Here is a 17181-nt window from a genome sequence, read left to right as displayed (position 1 = left end):
ACCGCTAAGCCACCGAGCCGGCCCTCATTGTTTCTTAAATATACCTTTTTTTTTTTTAAAGGTGTGTTTTATTTTTTTTATTTATTTATTTATTTTTTTTCTCCCCCAAAGCCCCAGTAGATAGTTGTATGTCATAGCTGCACATCCTTCTAGTTGCTGTATGTGGGACGCGGCCTCAGCATGGCTGGAGAAGCAGTGTGTCGGTGCGCGCCCGGGATCCGAACCCGGGCCGCCAGCGGCGGAGCGCGCGCACTTAACCGCTAAGCCACGGGGCCGGCCCGTTAAATATACCTTTTTTGATAAACTCCCCGCATCCCTGCTTTTTGCAAATTACCATTTGAAGAAGGCAATATGTTTTATGTTTTTATTTCTGCCAACCAAGAAGCTTTCCTTTCTTTGTCTACTACTGTGAAAATAGGTGGCTTTCTTCATTTTCTGCATATGCAGTTATTTTACAATATTGATGTATCTACCCTTTCTGACTTTAGCAAATCTAATATGCCTTTTCCTCCTCCCCCAGTTGGAAATACTTAACTTGCTAACTAAAGGGCTTGACAGGGTTTCTTTTTGTACAGCAAAGCAAATATGGGATGAAAGGAGGACAAGATTTAAGCGACTGAGTTCTTCTGCAGTATGGCATCAACTTTGCTGCTGTCATTATCCACAGCAGTAACTGTTCCACTACTGGTGGATGATACGATAGGCTATTCATAGTATGATAAACTTGAGCTCAATTCAGTAGTGGTTATTGAGCACTGACTTAAAGAACTACCACAAAAGAGAGAGACATCTTTGTGGTTACTCTGTTATGTTAAAGAGATAGCACTATTCCTAGAGCTGACAATTATTAAATTTTTCCAACAAAGAAAATGAGGATTGGTGTAGATAACACGAATTTGGATCCTGGAGATTGTAGGTGAAAATGTAATAAAAACAGTAAACCCCATGCTTGTAGCTTTCACCACAGGATTTGAAACCAGGGTGAATTTTATATTGTTTAATATATAATTCTATCCAGCTTTTGCCCCTTTATAAAACCCAAAGAGAGAGGTTTATTTTTTGCCTATTTATTTTGTATTTCACCTTTAATGTTACCACTACAATCTAATAGAATCAAGTTCAGAGGATGAAAAATCTTGGAAAGATACTTAAACACATTCTTAGTTTTGGTTGAACTTAATTTGCACATAAGTAAAACAAAAACCTTTTGCTAAACAAAAGCAGTTCTTTTATGCACCTTTTATATCATTGGTTTAATTGTTTTTTAATGGAAATTTTTTGATCTTGATACTTCTAGAATTGCATTCTTTTCTAGTTCCATTAGATTTATTGCATTAGATTTATTCTAAGTTTAGGTTTGGTTGTGCTACCTAAATCAATACAGATTTTTCTGTTCTGAGCAGTCTTTCTTTTCTGAACCACATTATAGTTGAAGTTACTCAGTTTTTTTAGATGTATTTTTTGAGCTAGTTTGAAAATCTGCCATGTTGTTACATTGCTGTTTTTTCATTTAACTTTTTTTTACCCACTAAATTTGTGGAATTGTTTTAAATATATTTTTAGGAATGTTAGATATTTATGATTATGGATAATTTTATATACGGGGAAGGATTTTTTGGCCCCCTAACATGCCGTTAGTGCAAGGGAGTTGGGAAAAGCTGATGACTTTTAAATAAAAAGCAGTTTAATTTTGTGCTTTGTTTTAAAGAAAGGAATTAAAGCAAAAAAAAAAAAATCTTATCTACTTTTAAGAACAGTAACTAAATCCCCAATCAATGGATCTTAACATTTGGGGAGTTAGAGCCCTCTGGGAAGTCTAATGAAAGCTATGGATCTTCTCTCCAGAAAAATACATAAACACATACAATTTTCCTGTAATTTCAAGGGTGTGGATCCACTGAAACAGGGCCCTAGGTCCCAACTTAAGAGCTCCAGGTCTTCAGGAAATAAAAGGAACTGTGTGTCTGCCAGATAAAGTGGAGACTCCGAGGAGGAAGGTGGAAGCAGGAAAAGAGCACTTGGAGAGGGGAGCACCCAGTTACAACATGCTCATCAGAGAGCTTTGATTTTAGGATATCAGCACTGAAAACATAAAATAAGGGGCTGGCCCCATGGTGTATGTGCGCACGCTCCATTGCTGGTGGCCCAAGTTCAGATCCCGGGCGCGCACTGACGCACCGCTTGTCAGGCCATGCTGTGGTGGTGTCTCACATAAAAAGTAGAGGAAGATGGGCACAGATGTTAGCTCAGGGCCAGTCTTCCTCAGCAAAAAGAGGAGGATTGGCATGGATGTTAGCTCAGGGCTGATCTTCTTCACAAAAAAAACCAAAAAGACATAAATTGTAAATTTTTCATTGTAAGCATAAATGAGTGGTGTCACCTTTAATCCCATAAAATAGATGTGTTTATATCAAGAGCTATATTGCATCCATGGTGATGAGTTTATGTGATTTAAGGACATATTTCTCTTAAAACTATGTCATAGGTTTCTTATATCTTAAGAAATATTATGTATTCTTTGATATAACTCTGCTTTTAAAAAACTTTCACATTTTTTCTTTTAACAGTCGGCCAAATTACGTAAGCTGCCTCCCTTTCTTACTGTTTCATTATTAAGATTTAATTTTGATTTCGTGAAGTGTGAACGATACAAGGAAACTAGCTGTTACACGTTCCCTCTCCGGATCAATCTCAAGCCTTTTTGTGAACAGGTTTGAACTATTTTATTTTGAAATTCTTTCTTTTCCCCTTTCAAGATCAAATGTTTTATTGACCTGATTTTGAGCTGACTACTTGCAGAATCTCTCAGCCTTGACACTGTTAACATTTTGAGTTGGATGATTGTCGTGGTGGGCTGTCCCATTCTTTTTAGGATGTTATGCAGCATCCCAGGCGTCTACCTACTAGGTTACAGTCCCTTTCCCTCCTCCCCAGCCCCTGTAGTGACAAAAATGTCTTTAGACCTTGCCAAATGTCCATGACTCCTGGGGAGGGAGGGTCACTCCTGGCTGAGAACCAATGGTTTATTACAGTCCTCATGAATTTCTCAGTTCTTTTTATTAAACTCTCCTTGAACAATCTTTGAAATGAAAATTGAAGAAAAAAATTAGAAATGACCCTGCATTAGGAAAATTATCATTTTTAGATGTTTACTTTAGATGCAGTAATGAACTACACGTCTGCAAAGTGAACAGGTGATTGGAACTTCTGTAGTCTAGAATTTCTAGTCCTTAAGACATGGGAAAGAGAAAGTTTTGAAAACAAATTAATTACATAATCAACCCACTTTGTAAGCCATTCAAAAATATTTTCTATATAATTGGTGTAATGCCAAGATCAGAGTGATGAGACTGATATGTTTCTTATTACAAATCATTCTTTATATATTTATTAAGACCAGAACATTTATGAGCTAGCTGTCAAAGGTATCTCTTTTTAAATGTTCATAAATTCAGATGGGCCTTCCTGTACTTCAAGCTTAATTGCTGAGCCTTTTGGTTTTTGTTTTATTATATTAATTGCTATTCAAAGGTTATGATGTTGTGTTGGCCCTGAGCCTGTTATTGGCATACAGAGTAAAGTTTTTCTAGAGTAAATTAATATGCTTGCCTCTCCCCCTATTTACTGCCTGAAAAATATTTTTTTTTTTCAGGATGAGTTAATTCTTTTTTTCTCAGTTTTATTGAGAAATAATTGCCGTACATCACTGTATAAGATTAAAGTGTACAGCATGATGGCTTGATTTACATAATGTGAAATGGTCACCACAATAGGTTTAGTTAACATCCATCATCTCATATAGAAAAGTTTTTGTCCTTTTATAAAAGTAGTTTGTCACATGATTTTAACATACTTTGAAATAACAAAACTGAAATAAGTAAAACATTGAGCACTTATCTAGCCCACAATAGTTTTACTTTTTGATTTCTGTGTTAATGAAAAAAATTGTCACTTTACGTCTTTGTTTACGTCTGTCTCTCTTGTCTTTTACCTGAACCAAACATTTAAAAAATGGTGCTTACTTAAAAAGTTCGATTTTTTAAGCAAATAAGTTCCTCCAGTAATTGGCACCCTCAAGTAACATCCGTATGCAAAGTATCTCTTAACCTAAAGTAGATTTTTTTTTTAATGGCAGTGTAGGTGTTCATCTGTTGGGTCAATCATAATTATAGAGCACGTTAATTATAGAAGAGATTGCTCAACAGAATTAATAAATCAAGAAAAAACCTTTTCACTAAACTGCCTCTAAACAAAACCAGCTAATATGCATAATTGGTAAATTCCTGTTAAATGTAGAGGACTAAAGTGTCGGGAGGGATGGTATATGGTAGATATGATACTGACTTTGAGGCTTATGACAGTCTAGTTGGAATATAGGACAAATTCAACAGCTAAAGAGCATATTTATAAAACAGCATAGTAGGTATAATACAAAGAAAGCTTTCTCTTGCTGAAACTGTCAGACTCACTGATAGGGTAGTATATTTTGTTATCACATTGGCTTGTATGATCTTAGCTAAAGTACATAAAAATAACCTCTTGTTTGGATAAATGTTTTCGTGTTTACCTAAGAGGCAGAATTTGATTGGTGTAGTGTGATTGGTATTAGATCAGTGATAGATAATTTTCAGTCTAAGAATTAAGAATTTTAAAATTTAAAGCCAATTATTCAAATTTATCTTAATTTATCATTAAATAATAATAAACAGTGAAGTTTCTTATTAATTTCAGCAGTTGAAATTCTTTTTTCCCTTTGGTTATGTACCTTCCCATTTTGTGTAAACTATATCAGTGTTTATGTTCTTTTTCTTGTAGAGTGAATTAGATGATTTGGAATACATATATGACCTCTTCTCGGTCATTATACACAAAGGTGGTTGCTATGGAGGACATTATCATGTGTATATTAAAGATGTTGATCATTTGGGAAACTGGCAATTTCAAGTAAGTAAAGAAATCAATTTAGAAGTATCTTTGCAATTTTTTTCTTTTTCTAGTCCTATTACTTTGGTGAGGATAACATTTTGCTGTTTATTATATATTTACTCTGTAGAAAACTTTTATAGGCACTGAAAGTTAATACTGATAGAAGTTTTAAATTTTTATTTCTAAATAATTTCACACTTAGAGAAAAATAACCAGCATAGTACAAATGCTCCTGTATACTCTTCACCTAGATTCTCCAGTGGTGAACATTTTGCCACCTTTATGCAGGCACACACTCTGTGTGTACACATACACACACGGACACAGAGTTAACATTATCATTATTAGTGTTGAGCCATTTGAAATTAATTTGAAGACATTGGGCCCCTTGACCCCTAAATACTTAAGTATTTATCTCCTAAGAACAGGGACTTTCTCTTACATAGGACAGATCAAAATCAGGAACTTTAATGGTGGTATAATACTATTATCTGTTATATAGTTTATATTCAGATTTCACCAGTTGTCTCATCCAAATCCTTTATAGCATTTTCTTCCCCACTCTAGTATCAAGTCCAGGATCATGCATTATATTTAGTTAGCATATCTCTTAAGTCTCCTTTAGTCAATAACCGTTCCTCAGCTTTTCTTCGTCTTTCATGGCACCAACCAAAGATGATAGATTTTCCTCCTATATTGTCTTGTAAAAGTTTTATAGTTTTGCCTTTTACATTTAAAACTTTAGTCTTCCTGGAATGGTTTCCTCTGAATGGTGTGAGATTTTTTTTTTTCCATTTGAGTACTCAATTGCCCATTACCATTTATTGAATAATCCATTCTTTCCCCACCAATCTACAATGCCAGGTCTGTTATGTCACTTGTTTGTTTATGTGTAAGTATATTTTGGGGCTCTCTATTCTGTTCCATTCTTCTTTTTTTTCCTATTCCTAGGCAAATACCACATTGTTAATTTCTTTAGCTTTATTGTCATGATATCTGATAGGGCAAATCTCCCTGCGTGTTGTTATTCTTCAGGAATGTTGTGCATTTCTTGGCTTTTTATGCTTCTGTGAACATTTCTAGAATCAGCTTGTCGGTATTCACATACACACACAAAAAGTAGTGGGATTTCGAATCTACATATGTAAACAAGACATATCTTTTCATTTTCTAGAGGTTCTTTAATGTCTTATAAAAAAGTTTTATAGGGGCTGGCCCAGTGGCATAGTGGTTAAGTTCACGCACTCTGCTTCGATGGCCCAGAGTTCACAGGTTCAGATCCCGGGCGTGGACCTACTCACTGCTCATCAAGCCATGCTGTGGCAGCATCCCATATACAAAATAGAGGAAGATAGGCACAGATGTTAGCTCAGAGCTAATCTTCCTCAGCAAAAAGAGGAGGATTGGCAATGGATGTGAGCTCAGAGCCAGTCTTCCGCACACACACAACAAAAGTCTTATAATTTTCTCAAGAAAAGAACTTGCAGATGTTCTGAGGGGAAGCACTAACTGGGAGTCTAGTTCCAGTTATTTGCAATGGGAAAAGTTATAGTGTATTACACACCAACCCCAAACTCTCAACCAGTTTTCTAAAATGTAACTAAAACATAGTAAAACCTCAATATGTAAGTTACATCGTTAGGATGTAGAATGCTTAAAACACATCTTTCTGATTATCAAACAGTTAATATTGTTAATGAATAGTTGCTCCACATGTAGTAATATGGCTTCTCTTGGTGCCAGCAGTATTCAAGAAGCATATTCTCTTTGTTGACATTCAGTTTGCTTTTCAGAGCACCTGTCTGTATTTCTGATGCTCTATCAGTTGCACTTGGAATGTATTGTAAGATATATATGTTTCGTAAAGTTTGGATATTGAAGAAGTCAAACTGTTCTACCAGGAAAATGTTTGCCAGGGAGATATTCTGTGGGGCTATGTCTGTACTTTGTATTATTTGGACTATTTGCAGCTAGTGTGTTGAAATTCAGTTTCATCTTGAGTATATTGATTTTATAACCAACCATCTTGCTAAACCCTCTATATTGTAGACATCTTTGGGAAAAGACTGTTTTGTTTCACCCTTTCCAATCCTTTACTGTCCATTTCTTTTATTGCTAGAACTCCAGTTCTGGGTTGAGAAAGCCATGCAAACATTGCTCTCAAATGCTTGTGCCACATATGCCAAGACACTAGCTCATTGGGCACGTTCCCAGTCAGAGGAAGTGAAGCACTGCTTACTTCCTCTGGTCTGAGTCAGCCCTCAGTGTTTCTGTGCTTAGTTTGAGCTGATTCTTGTCGTGTTACCTTCCTTCACACACTTGATGTTTCCAGGATCTCGTAGTAGAGAGTTCTTATTCTCTAGAGCGGCCATTCTCCCCCACCCCTTTCAAACAATTATATTAGCTTTATTTTATTCTCTCTAAACAATGAGGTTGAAAACTTTTATTAGATTCTGATAGACGCTTGCGAACAGGTCTAATAAATATTATGTTGTTTGTTTATTTTTTTCTCTTTGCCTTGCCCACTGTAGTTCTTGATTTTTTCCTTCAGTTATGCCTGCATCTGTTGTAACCTTTTTCCGATACTGCCGAGTCTCTCGTCAGTCTCAGAAAATGCTCCACCCTCTGTGCCGGTGCAGCTTCCACCTCCAAGAGCGTGTCTGCTCTCCTCAGTGCCTGCTGCGGCTTCTGCTCAGCCACTGTCAGATGTCAGGCACTTTTCTAGCTGGTAGGATGTATCCTCAGGCTTTTGATGCATAAAATATTTATTTGTATTTGCATTTTCAAGTTTATCGTTGAGGTCATGCACAGAGGTAGCTTCACACTGCGGGGTGAGGTAGCTTGTCTCAAGAGTAATGATTCTCTCTTACATGTCTTGCTTTTGGGTTGTGCTTCCTTGGACAACGCTGCAATGTTATGTTCATTTCTTCAGAATTGATTAGCTCTTTACTAGCAGTGTTAGGCTCTTCTCCCGGTTCTGTTACGTGGGCATATGTTCGAGAGGGCAGACATTCTTTTATTTGGTTTTGCTCTCTGCCCTGCTTCTCTGTCCTTGAAGCTCTGTTACTTTTTAGCAAGGTGTTCCTCAGAGCTTAAAGAACAGTCACAAGATTGCTTTCCATTTGTGCTTATTTCGTTATTCATGGCTTCTATGAAGCATCCATTTGTTAATTTTTTTCTTATTCTATTCTTTAAGAATCACTAGCTTTTCATCCAGAGCTTTGTCATAATATAATCAGGACAATGATTAGTACGTTAAGAATTTCAACTTTAGTAGGTACACCTGCTGGATACTGCTTGTCTGTTTACTGCTGTTAGCCTGAGAGATCTCTTGTTCCTAGAGACAAAGGGTTCTAAATATTCTAATCATAGCCAGGTAGTATTCTTTCTGCTTATAGTTGAGTAATTTCTTCTTCCCTTTCAAGGAGCTGTTCCCTGCATTCATGGAGTTGTTTTGTAGGTGCTGTCTACAGGGAATAACTTCCATGACCAACCTCACATAATTTTCCCTGGGGTAAAGACAACATTTCATTCTCTCTTAGTCCGTCTAGAAGATGATCCCTTTCTTCTAGCATGAAAGCCATAAATTATTCAAAATATGACTCTAGATCTGGCTGTAAAGAGGAGCCTGATCTATGCCTTCCACTTCCTGGGGGGCTTTTTGCTTCACTGATGGTTGACGTCACTTTGAACATCATCTTGCATATTTGAGGAGGTGGGACAAAGAAGGCTTCACAAGACCTCCCAGTAGGCAGCTTTGGGACTGGTATCTACTGGACCAGCCTGACTCCAAAGGCCATGGTGTACACTGGCAGGGTGGAGGATGACTGGGCCCAGCCCGTATATCACCTGCAGCAGTGTGTCAAATACTGACCAATGCCAGCCTGCCTCTCCCCTGCTATCATTTTTAAATCTCTTAGTCCGTAGTCATAAATGTCTTTAAACATATTAAACATACTATTTTATTATTCTGTGTCTGATAATTGCAGTATCTGAAGACTTTGTGGATCTTATTTGGATATCTGCTGATTCTATTTCCTTGTGATTTTGTTATTTTAGACTGTAGGCTTGGTTGGTTGGTTGGTTTTTTAAGAATATGATTTACAAGAATAATTTGAGGCCTGAGTTGTAATGCCTTCCTCCAAGAAAGATATGTGTTTGTCTCTACCGCATGCCTGGGGGTCACTTCCAACCCTTAATGGCTTTAAAATAACATCTTGACTTCGTGGTTTTAGAGCCATACAGCTAGTGTGAATTTGGGCCGCAAACCCACATGAGGACCTACTTGTGATTACAACGTATTAGAGGAAATGTTTTTCCACCTTCATTCTAGTATCAAGGTCAAAGTGAGCCAGTTCCTTGTTATCCTTTATCGTGGGGTGGATTTTTTTCTAGGGCATGCTTATATTGAGGGTGTAGCCCTTTCAAGTTTCTAGCTTTTTGCTGGAGTCTATCTTTGTATAATAAAAAATATATATTTGGTCTCTGTCCCAGATCCCTGCCATAGAGCTCCTTGAAATTTCCTGTGATGGGCATGTCTTTTGTTGTTGATAATGAACCTCTTCCAACCATACCTGTGCTTATGCTAATGAGGTGACTCTCTTGGGGGCCTAGATACCTTTAGGGTGAGGGCTGGTCACCAGAGGAACCAACCATGTGATTAGAGGGTTGGAACTTTCAGCCCCACCCCCTGACCGGAGGATGGGAGAGGGGCTAGAGATTGATTTGGGTCACCAAGGGCCAAAGATTTAATCAATCATGCCTCTGTAATGAAACTTCAATAAAAGCTCTGAAACAGGGAGACTAAGGAAACTTCTGGGTTGGTGAACACATCCAAGTGCAGGGACGGTGGCCACCCCGATTCCATGGGGACAGAGGCTCCTGCACTCAGGATCCTTCCCCACCTTGCCCTATGTACCTCTTCATCTGGCTCTTCATTTGTATCTTTTATAATAAACTGTAGTCCTGAGTATAAGTTCCTGAGTTCTGTGAGCTGTTCGAGGAAATGATCACACCTGAAATGGGGGTTGTAGGATCCCTGGAATTTGTAATTAGCCAGGTAGAAGTGCAAGTAGCCTGAGGACCTCATTTGCAGCTGGTGTCTGAAGTGGGGGCAGTTTTGTGGGACTTAGCAAAGTTAGTGTCAGAATTAGATTGAAATGTGTGACACGCAGGTGGTGTCAGAGAATTGGTGGTTTGGAAAACCAGTCATTCAACTCCCTACTTTGGGTAGGTCTGTAGGCTTTGTCTCCCAAACCCTGTCCTATGTGAACATTGAAGAGGAAGCTCTGTGTCAGCAAGGTTGGGCAACTGAACACCTCAACTCTGGATTTCCTCCCTGGATTCCCATTTCACTTCTTTCTTGAGGACTTTCCTGATGTTCTCTTGCTAGTTTAGCATGCGTTTAAGATGTTTTTGCTTTGTTTGTTTTGTTGTGTTTTGTTTTACTTTATCCAGCATTTTTAGTAATTTTACAGCAGAATGATTGTGTTTAATCTGCCATATTCTTCTACTATTTCTTTATTATTTTTGTCTTGTGTTAATTATTTAGGTGTATCTGTATTTATGGTTTTAAGCCAATTTAAATACTTTTGCAAGATGGCATGTATGAAAAAAATCAATAAAAATACCTTATCAGGGGAATTTTGACATGTTCCCAAAGAAGTTCACAGAATGGCGTGAAAACGTGGATGATCAGGAAGTAGAAGGGAGTGTTTGAGCTGAGCCCACAAAGGTGGGTCGGATTTTATTAGGCCAACACAAGTGAGTGAGGATAAATTGGATCAAGACCAGAAAATATTTTGAACTGAATGATATGAAGATACAACATATCAACGTTTGTAGGATGCATCTCAAGTAGTGCTTAGTGGGAAAATGTGGAACCCACTCTGTGTTGTGCTGGAAGCTTTACTTACCTCACAGTCCCAATTTATAGATAATGCCAGAGAAATTAAGTGGCTTCTCTAGGACTATTCAACCAAAGCTGGAATTCAAAGCCAGGTCTGCTGATTCCAAAGCATGCAGATTATTATGATGCTTTTATCATCATTTCTCCATCTTGAAACCTCTGTGGCACAAACATTCCTATTTTGTTAATTACCTTTTATGGGATTAGTGATAGAAACTTTTTTATTATTTTCCTTTCTAGGAGGAAAAAGGTAAACCAGATGTGAATTTGAAAGATCTTCGGAATGAAGAAGAGATTGACGATCCATTGATAATTCTGAAAGCAATCTTATTACAGGTAGAGAGAGAGAGAGTGTGTTGGTATTTGTTTCTGTGTATGTACATCATATATATATATGTGATTTAGTTGGTAGAACTGATATTGTTACTATTCATAGTCTTTCTTCTGTGGGACTTCTCTACATCTATTTAAAAAAATTTTTATTGGAGCCTTTCTGGTTATAAAAGAAATACATAGTCATGGTAGAAAATGTGAGAGAAAAAAACTAGAAAATATATAAAGAAAATAAAAAGTAAATAAACCAAATGCCCAGACATTAACACTTTGATGTATATTCTTTGCGTTCTGTTTTCTTTGTATTTATATATATATTGGGATTGGGTAATTGTTTTTTGTGGTATTATTATTATCATTTTAAATAGAATTGGGATTTACTTTACATACTGTTTTGGAATTACTGTTTTCCCATATTATCCTTTTAATGTCTGTGGGACCTGAAGTTATGTCCCATTTTTCATTCCTAATATTGGTAATACCTCCAGTATGTGACTTTTAGTGTTTGCTTAGTACCCTGTTATACAGATGGTAGGTCGTCTTTCATTTATTCATTCATTCTTAATAAATAATTTTTCATAATTCTTACTAGAGTCCTAGGCTGAATCCTTTAACTATATTGGTCTGTGGCTACTATATTAGTCTGCCAGGGCTGCTATAACAAAATACCACAGACTGGGTGGCTTAAATAAAAGAAATTTATTTTTTCACAGTTCTGGAGGCTGAAGTCCAAGGTGTCAGCAGGTTTGGTTTCCTCTGAGGCCTCTCTCCTTGGCTTGCAGATGGCTGCCTTCTCATTGTGTCCTCACCTGCCTTTCCTATGTGTCTGTGCATCCCTGATGTCTCTGTGTGTGTCCACATTGCCTCTTCTTACAAGGACACCATTCAAGATTAGGGCCCACCCTAATGGTTTCATTTTAATTTAATCACTTCTTTAAAGGCCCTATCCCGATATAGTCACAGTCACAATTTTGAGGGTTAGAGATTCAACGTATGAATTTTGGTCAGGCGACACATTTCAGCCCTTAATAATCACTTCTTGCCCCCTTTTAGAACTTGTTTATTCTTTGAAACATTCAGAAAAGACATAATAATCCTTTTTTGCACTTAAATTTTTCTTCTGAAAATCCCACATAATGTCAGGAATTTACCAAAGCTTAGAATACTCTTTGGATATTGCTCTTTAAATGTTTAAATTTTGGCACGTGGAAAGTGGCAAAATTCAAGTTTTCTAAACTGAGGCTTAACTTTTTATTTTGAAATAATTATGGTTAATCCACTTACATGTTTGCTCTTTTAGGCACATTTCATTAGATATGATCCTTTTGGCCCCTTTGCCAAAGTGTTACAGTTATATCTCATCCGATTTTCTTAAATGACTTTGTGTTTCTTTCATAAGGAGGAGAATAATCTAATTCCTGTAGATCAGCTGGGCCAGAAACTGTTGAAAAAGATAGGAATATCTTGGAACAAGAAGTACAGAAAACAGTATGGACCATTGCGAAAGGTAACACGTGGTATCCTTGTAGGAAGTCCTATCCCAGGAAATTTTATCATCATCCCAACAACGTGAATTCCTTTGCAGAAAGAAATTTAAATTAGGTGAAAATAAAATCACTATTTTTGTTTAATGGTTAGAATTCAGTTAAGTACTTATTAACTAAGTTATTAAGTAAAGTAATTTTTATCATAGGATCAAGAAGTAAGCCAAAAAAGATCATAACAGCAAAAGAATCTCAGGAAGTGCATACTCTAAAGTTTATCATTTTACTTATAGAAACATCTTCAGGTATTCAGCCAGATTTCACTTGATCTTTCTTTTATGCACAATTGTAGTAAATTTGGTGATCTGGTTTCCTAGGCTGTAAGATTAGATGCAAAAACTGGTGCTTCCAGAAATAAGACAAAACAACTTGACTGAAAACAAGCAAAGCAACAGAACACTTAGTAAATATTTTAGACTGTTTCTTATAGGAGCAAAGAGCTTGCACACTTCAAACAGTGCTTCAGTGCATCTTTTAATTAGACCACAGTTCATAAGTGAATGTTAGCCTAGTGACCCTGAGTTCATATAAGGTTTGAAGATTTTTATTTAAAGGATTGGATCAGTGTTTCAATATTTTACTTCTAAGTATGATATTAGCTGTGCAGGTGTTTTTTAAATGTACCTTTTATACATGTGTGTGATGATGGGTTGTAATTAGTATTTTGGTGGTGAACATGATGTAGTCCATGCAGAAATAGAAGTACAATGATGTACACCTGAAATTTTTACAATGTTATAAACCAATGTTACTGCAATAAACAAAAAATTAAAAAAATAAATAAATAAATAAATGTACCTTTTATAAGTTTGAGGAAGTTAGCTTTTATTCATGGTTGACTGACAGATTCATTTTGAATACAGTTTGGATTTTATCAAATGCTGTTTGGTTTTTTACATCTATTGATGTGATCACATGGCTGTTCTCTTTTATTATGTTAATGTGAATTCTGTTGATTAATATTTTTAATGTTAAGTAAATCTTACATTTCTGGGATAAATCACACTTGATCATGATATATTTTTATGTATTGCTGTATTCATTTGGCTCGTATTTTATTAAGGAATTTTGTGTCTGTGTTTATGAGAGATATCAATCTTTTCTTTTTTTGTAATGTCTGTCAGATTTTAGTATCAGAGTTGGGAAATATTCTCTTTTTTATATTTTTGGAAAGAATTTCTCTAAGATCGATTATTATTTCTTTCTTAAATGTTTGGTGAAGCCATTTAGACCTGGAACTTTTTTGTAGTAAGGTTTTTAAATTATAGTTTTAATCTCTTTGATTATAGAGTTATTTATGTTTCTATTACTTCTTGCATTATTTTGGAAAATTGTATTTTTTTAAGGAATTTGTTCTTTTATCTATGGTGTTAAATTTTTTCACATAAGATTGTTTAAAACAACCCATATTATCCTTTTAATGTCTATAGGACCTGAAGTTATTTCCTCTTTTTCGTTCTTGATGTTAGTAATTTGTGTTTTCTCATTTTTTTTCATCAGTCTTGTTTGGAGCTTATTAAGTTTATTAAACTTTTCAAAAAACAAGCTTTTGCCTTTGCCCATTTTCTCTACTGCTCATCTGTTTTCTATTTTGTTGATTTCTGCTCTTGTTTTTAATTATTTCCTTCCTTTTACCTCTAGTGTTTAATTTGATCATCTTTTTCTAGCTTCTTGGGTTAGTATCTCAGCTGTTTTTAAACCTTCCTTTTAATACATGCTTTTAAAGCTTTAAATTTCCTTCAGAGCACTAATTTAGCTACAGCTAAATTTGACATGTTTTCGTTATCATTCAGTTCAAAATATTTTGTAATTTTCCTTGTGATTCTTTCTTTGACCCATGAGTTTTTTGGAAGTGTGTTGCTTACTTTCCAAATATTTGGGGAGATTTCTAGTTATCTTTTTGTTACATCTATAAATTGATCTCTAATTAATTCCATTATACTTTGAGAACATGCTCTTTATGATTTGAGTTCTTTTGAAATTATTGAGACTTGTTTCATGCCTCACAATATGGTCTATCGTGCTGAATGTTCTGTTATTCACTGGAAAAGTTATTTTCTGTAGTTGTTGGGTATGGTGTTAATATAGGTCAACTAGGTCAAATTGGTTAATAGTCTTTCTTCTCTATTCTTACTAATTTTTCTGTCTTCTTGTTGTATCAGTTACTGAGAGTAGTTTTTAAATCTCCAATTATCATTGTGGATTTGTCTCTTCCTCCTTTTACTTTTGACAATTTTGCTTCATGTATTTTCAAGCTGTATTATTAGGCGCATACACATTTTGGACTGTTATGGCCTTCTGACGTGAAATGCCCTTCTTTTATCTCTGCTAATATTCCTTGCCTTGAAATCTACCTTGGCTGGTACTGATGTAACCATACAAGCTTTTTTATGCAAGTGTGTCTTTTGCAAACAGTATGACGTTGGTTCTTATTTATTTTGGAAAACTGTGATTTTTAAGGAATTTGTTCTTTTATCTAAAGTGGTGAATTTGTTAGCATAAAGTTGTTTGAAATATCACCATGTTATCCTTTTAATGTCTATAAGACCTGAAGTTATGTTCCCTGTTTCATTTCTGATATTGATAATTTGTGCTTTTTAGCTTTCTTTTTTCTCAGTCTTGCTAGGGGTTTATCAAGTTTATTAAACTTTTAAAAAAAAGCTTTGCTTTTGTTGATTTTCTCTACTGTTCATGTGTTTTCTATCAGATGTTAGCGAGTTTGACAATCTCTTTCTTTTATCAGATCTTTTTTGTTATTGATGTTTTAATAGTTTATAACATTGTGAAATTTTTGGTTGTACATTTTTGTTTGTCCATCACCATATACATGTCTCCCTTCACCCCTTGTGCCCACCCCCTACCCCCATTGCCCCTGGTAACCACAATACAGTTTTCTCTGTCCATGTGTTGGTTTATATTCCACATATGAGTGAGATCATACGGTGTTTGTCTTTCTCTTTCCGGCTTATTTCACTTAACATAATACCCTCCAGGTCCATCCATGTTGTTGCAAATGGAACGATTTTGGCTTTTTTTATGGCTGAGTAGTATTCCATTGTGTACATATACCACATCTTCTTGATCCAACCATCAGTCAAGGGACACTTGGGTTGCTTCCATTTCTTGGCTATAGTGAATAATGCTGCAATGAACATAGGGGTGCATAAGCCTCTTTGGGACAATCTTTTTCTTTTAATTAGAATGTTTAGTCCATTTGTTTTATTTTTTATTTTTATTTTTTTTGTGAGGAAGATCAGCCCTGAGCTAACATCCGTGCTAATCCTCCTCTTTTTGCTGAGGAAGACCGGCTCTGAGCTAATATCTATTGCCAGTCCTCCTCCTTTTTTTTTTTCCCCAAAGCCCCAGTAGATAGTTGTATGTCGTAGTTGCACATCCTTCTAGTTGCTGTATGTGGGACGCGGCCTCAGCATGGCCGGAGAAGCGGTGCGTTGGTGCACGCCTGGGATCCGAACCCGGGCCGCCAGTAGCGGAGCGTGCGCACTTAACCGCTAAGCCACGGGGCCGGCCCTCCATTGATCTGTTTTAAAGTTCACTGGTTCTTTCTTCTGCTGTAACCAGACTTCTGTTAAGCCCAGCCAATGAACTTTTTGCTTCGGATATTGTATTTTCAGCTGTAGAATTTCTGTTTAGTTCTTATTTAGAGTGTCCATTTCTCTGGTGAAATTCCCTATCTGAACCCCTCCATCCATCCTTTCCTATAAATTAACATATTTTTAGTAACTTTGTTGTTATAACATCTGGATTATTTCTGAGTCTATTTCTATTAATTTTATTTTCTCTTGTGAATTGACTGTATCATCTCTTGATTGCAAATCACGTTGTCCTGTTTCTTTGCATATCGTATAATCTTATCTTGCCTCCTGGACATTGTGCATGGTGTGTTGTGGAGACTGTGGATTGTGTTACTGTTCTCTACAGAGTTTTGCATTATGTTCTAACAGGCCATTGAATTACCTCTGAATCACCTTGATCCTGTGGAAGCTTCCTTTGGGGCTTTGGTAGGGTCTGTTGCAGTTTTGCTGGTTAGTCCTAGCGAGTAGCTCTTAGTCCTAGGGCATGCATGGTCCGTCCTCTTAAGGAAGGGGTTAGCAAACTATGGCCTGTGGGCAAAAAATGGCCTGCTGCCTGCTTTAGTACAACCCTGAGCTAAGAACTGTCTTTACATTTTTAAATGGTTATTTTTTAAAAGTTATGTAGTACCACATAATGTCCTTAAGTTTGCCTCTTAGCCCACAAAGCCTAAAATATTTACTCTCCGGCCCTTTATGAAAAAGTTTGCCAACCCCTGACCTAAGGCACGGCCCTTCTAGGATTTCGGTGGAAAGCCTGAGGTGTTTGTCATATGCCTCTAATTTGGCAGGACTTCAGCTCCATGCTCTTTCTACCCAGCAGCAGGGAGCTAAAATCTCTGCTCAGGTCTTGAACCTCCCAGCTGTTACTTTATGCTGG

At 36.4% G+C, this 17181-nt stretch overlaps 1 protein-coding gene across 4 annotated transcripts in view; it reads left to right on the top strand.

Annotated features, from left to right (window-relative positions):
• USP40 (ubiquitin specific peptidase 40) overlaps positions 1 to 17181 on the top strand; it is an 81128-nt gene that overhangs the window by 11031 nt on the left and 52916 nt on the right. For all 4 annotated transcript variants that reach the window (XM_058533250.1, XM_058533248.1, XM_058533249.1 and 1 more), the window contains 4 exons: positions 2568 to 2711; positions 4816 to 4944; positions 11075 to 11170; positions 12567 to 12674. In XM_058533250.1, coding sequence (XP_058389233.1) covers positions 2568 to 2711; positions 4816 to 4944; positions 11075 to 11170; positions 12567 to 12674 — 477 coding nt within the window. The remainder of the gene's footprint in view (positions 1 to 2567; positions 2712 to 4815; positions 4945 to 11074; positions 11171 to 12566; positions 12675 to 17181) is intronic.

Source organism: Diceros bicornis, chromosome 37, assembly GCF_020826845.1.
Source record: "Diceros bicornis minor isolate mBicDic1 chromosome 37, mDicBic1.mat.cur, whole genome shotgun sequence".
Taxonomy (NCBI): domain Eukaryota; kingdom Metazoa; phylum Chordata; class Mammalia; order Perissodactyla; family Rhinocerotidae; genus Diceros; species Diceros bicornis.
This window is presented reverse-complemented; position numbering and strand designations above follow the sequence as displayed.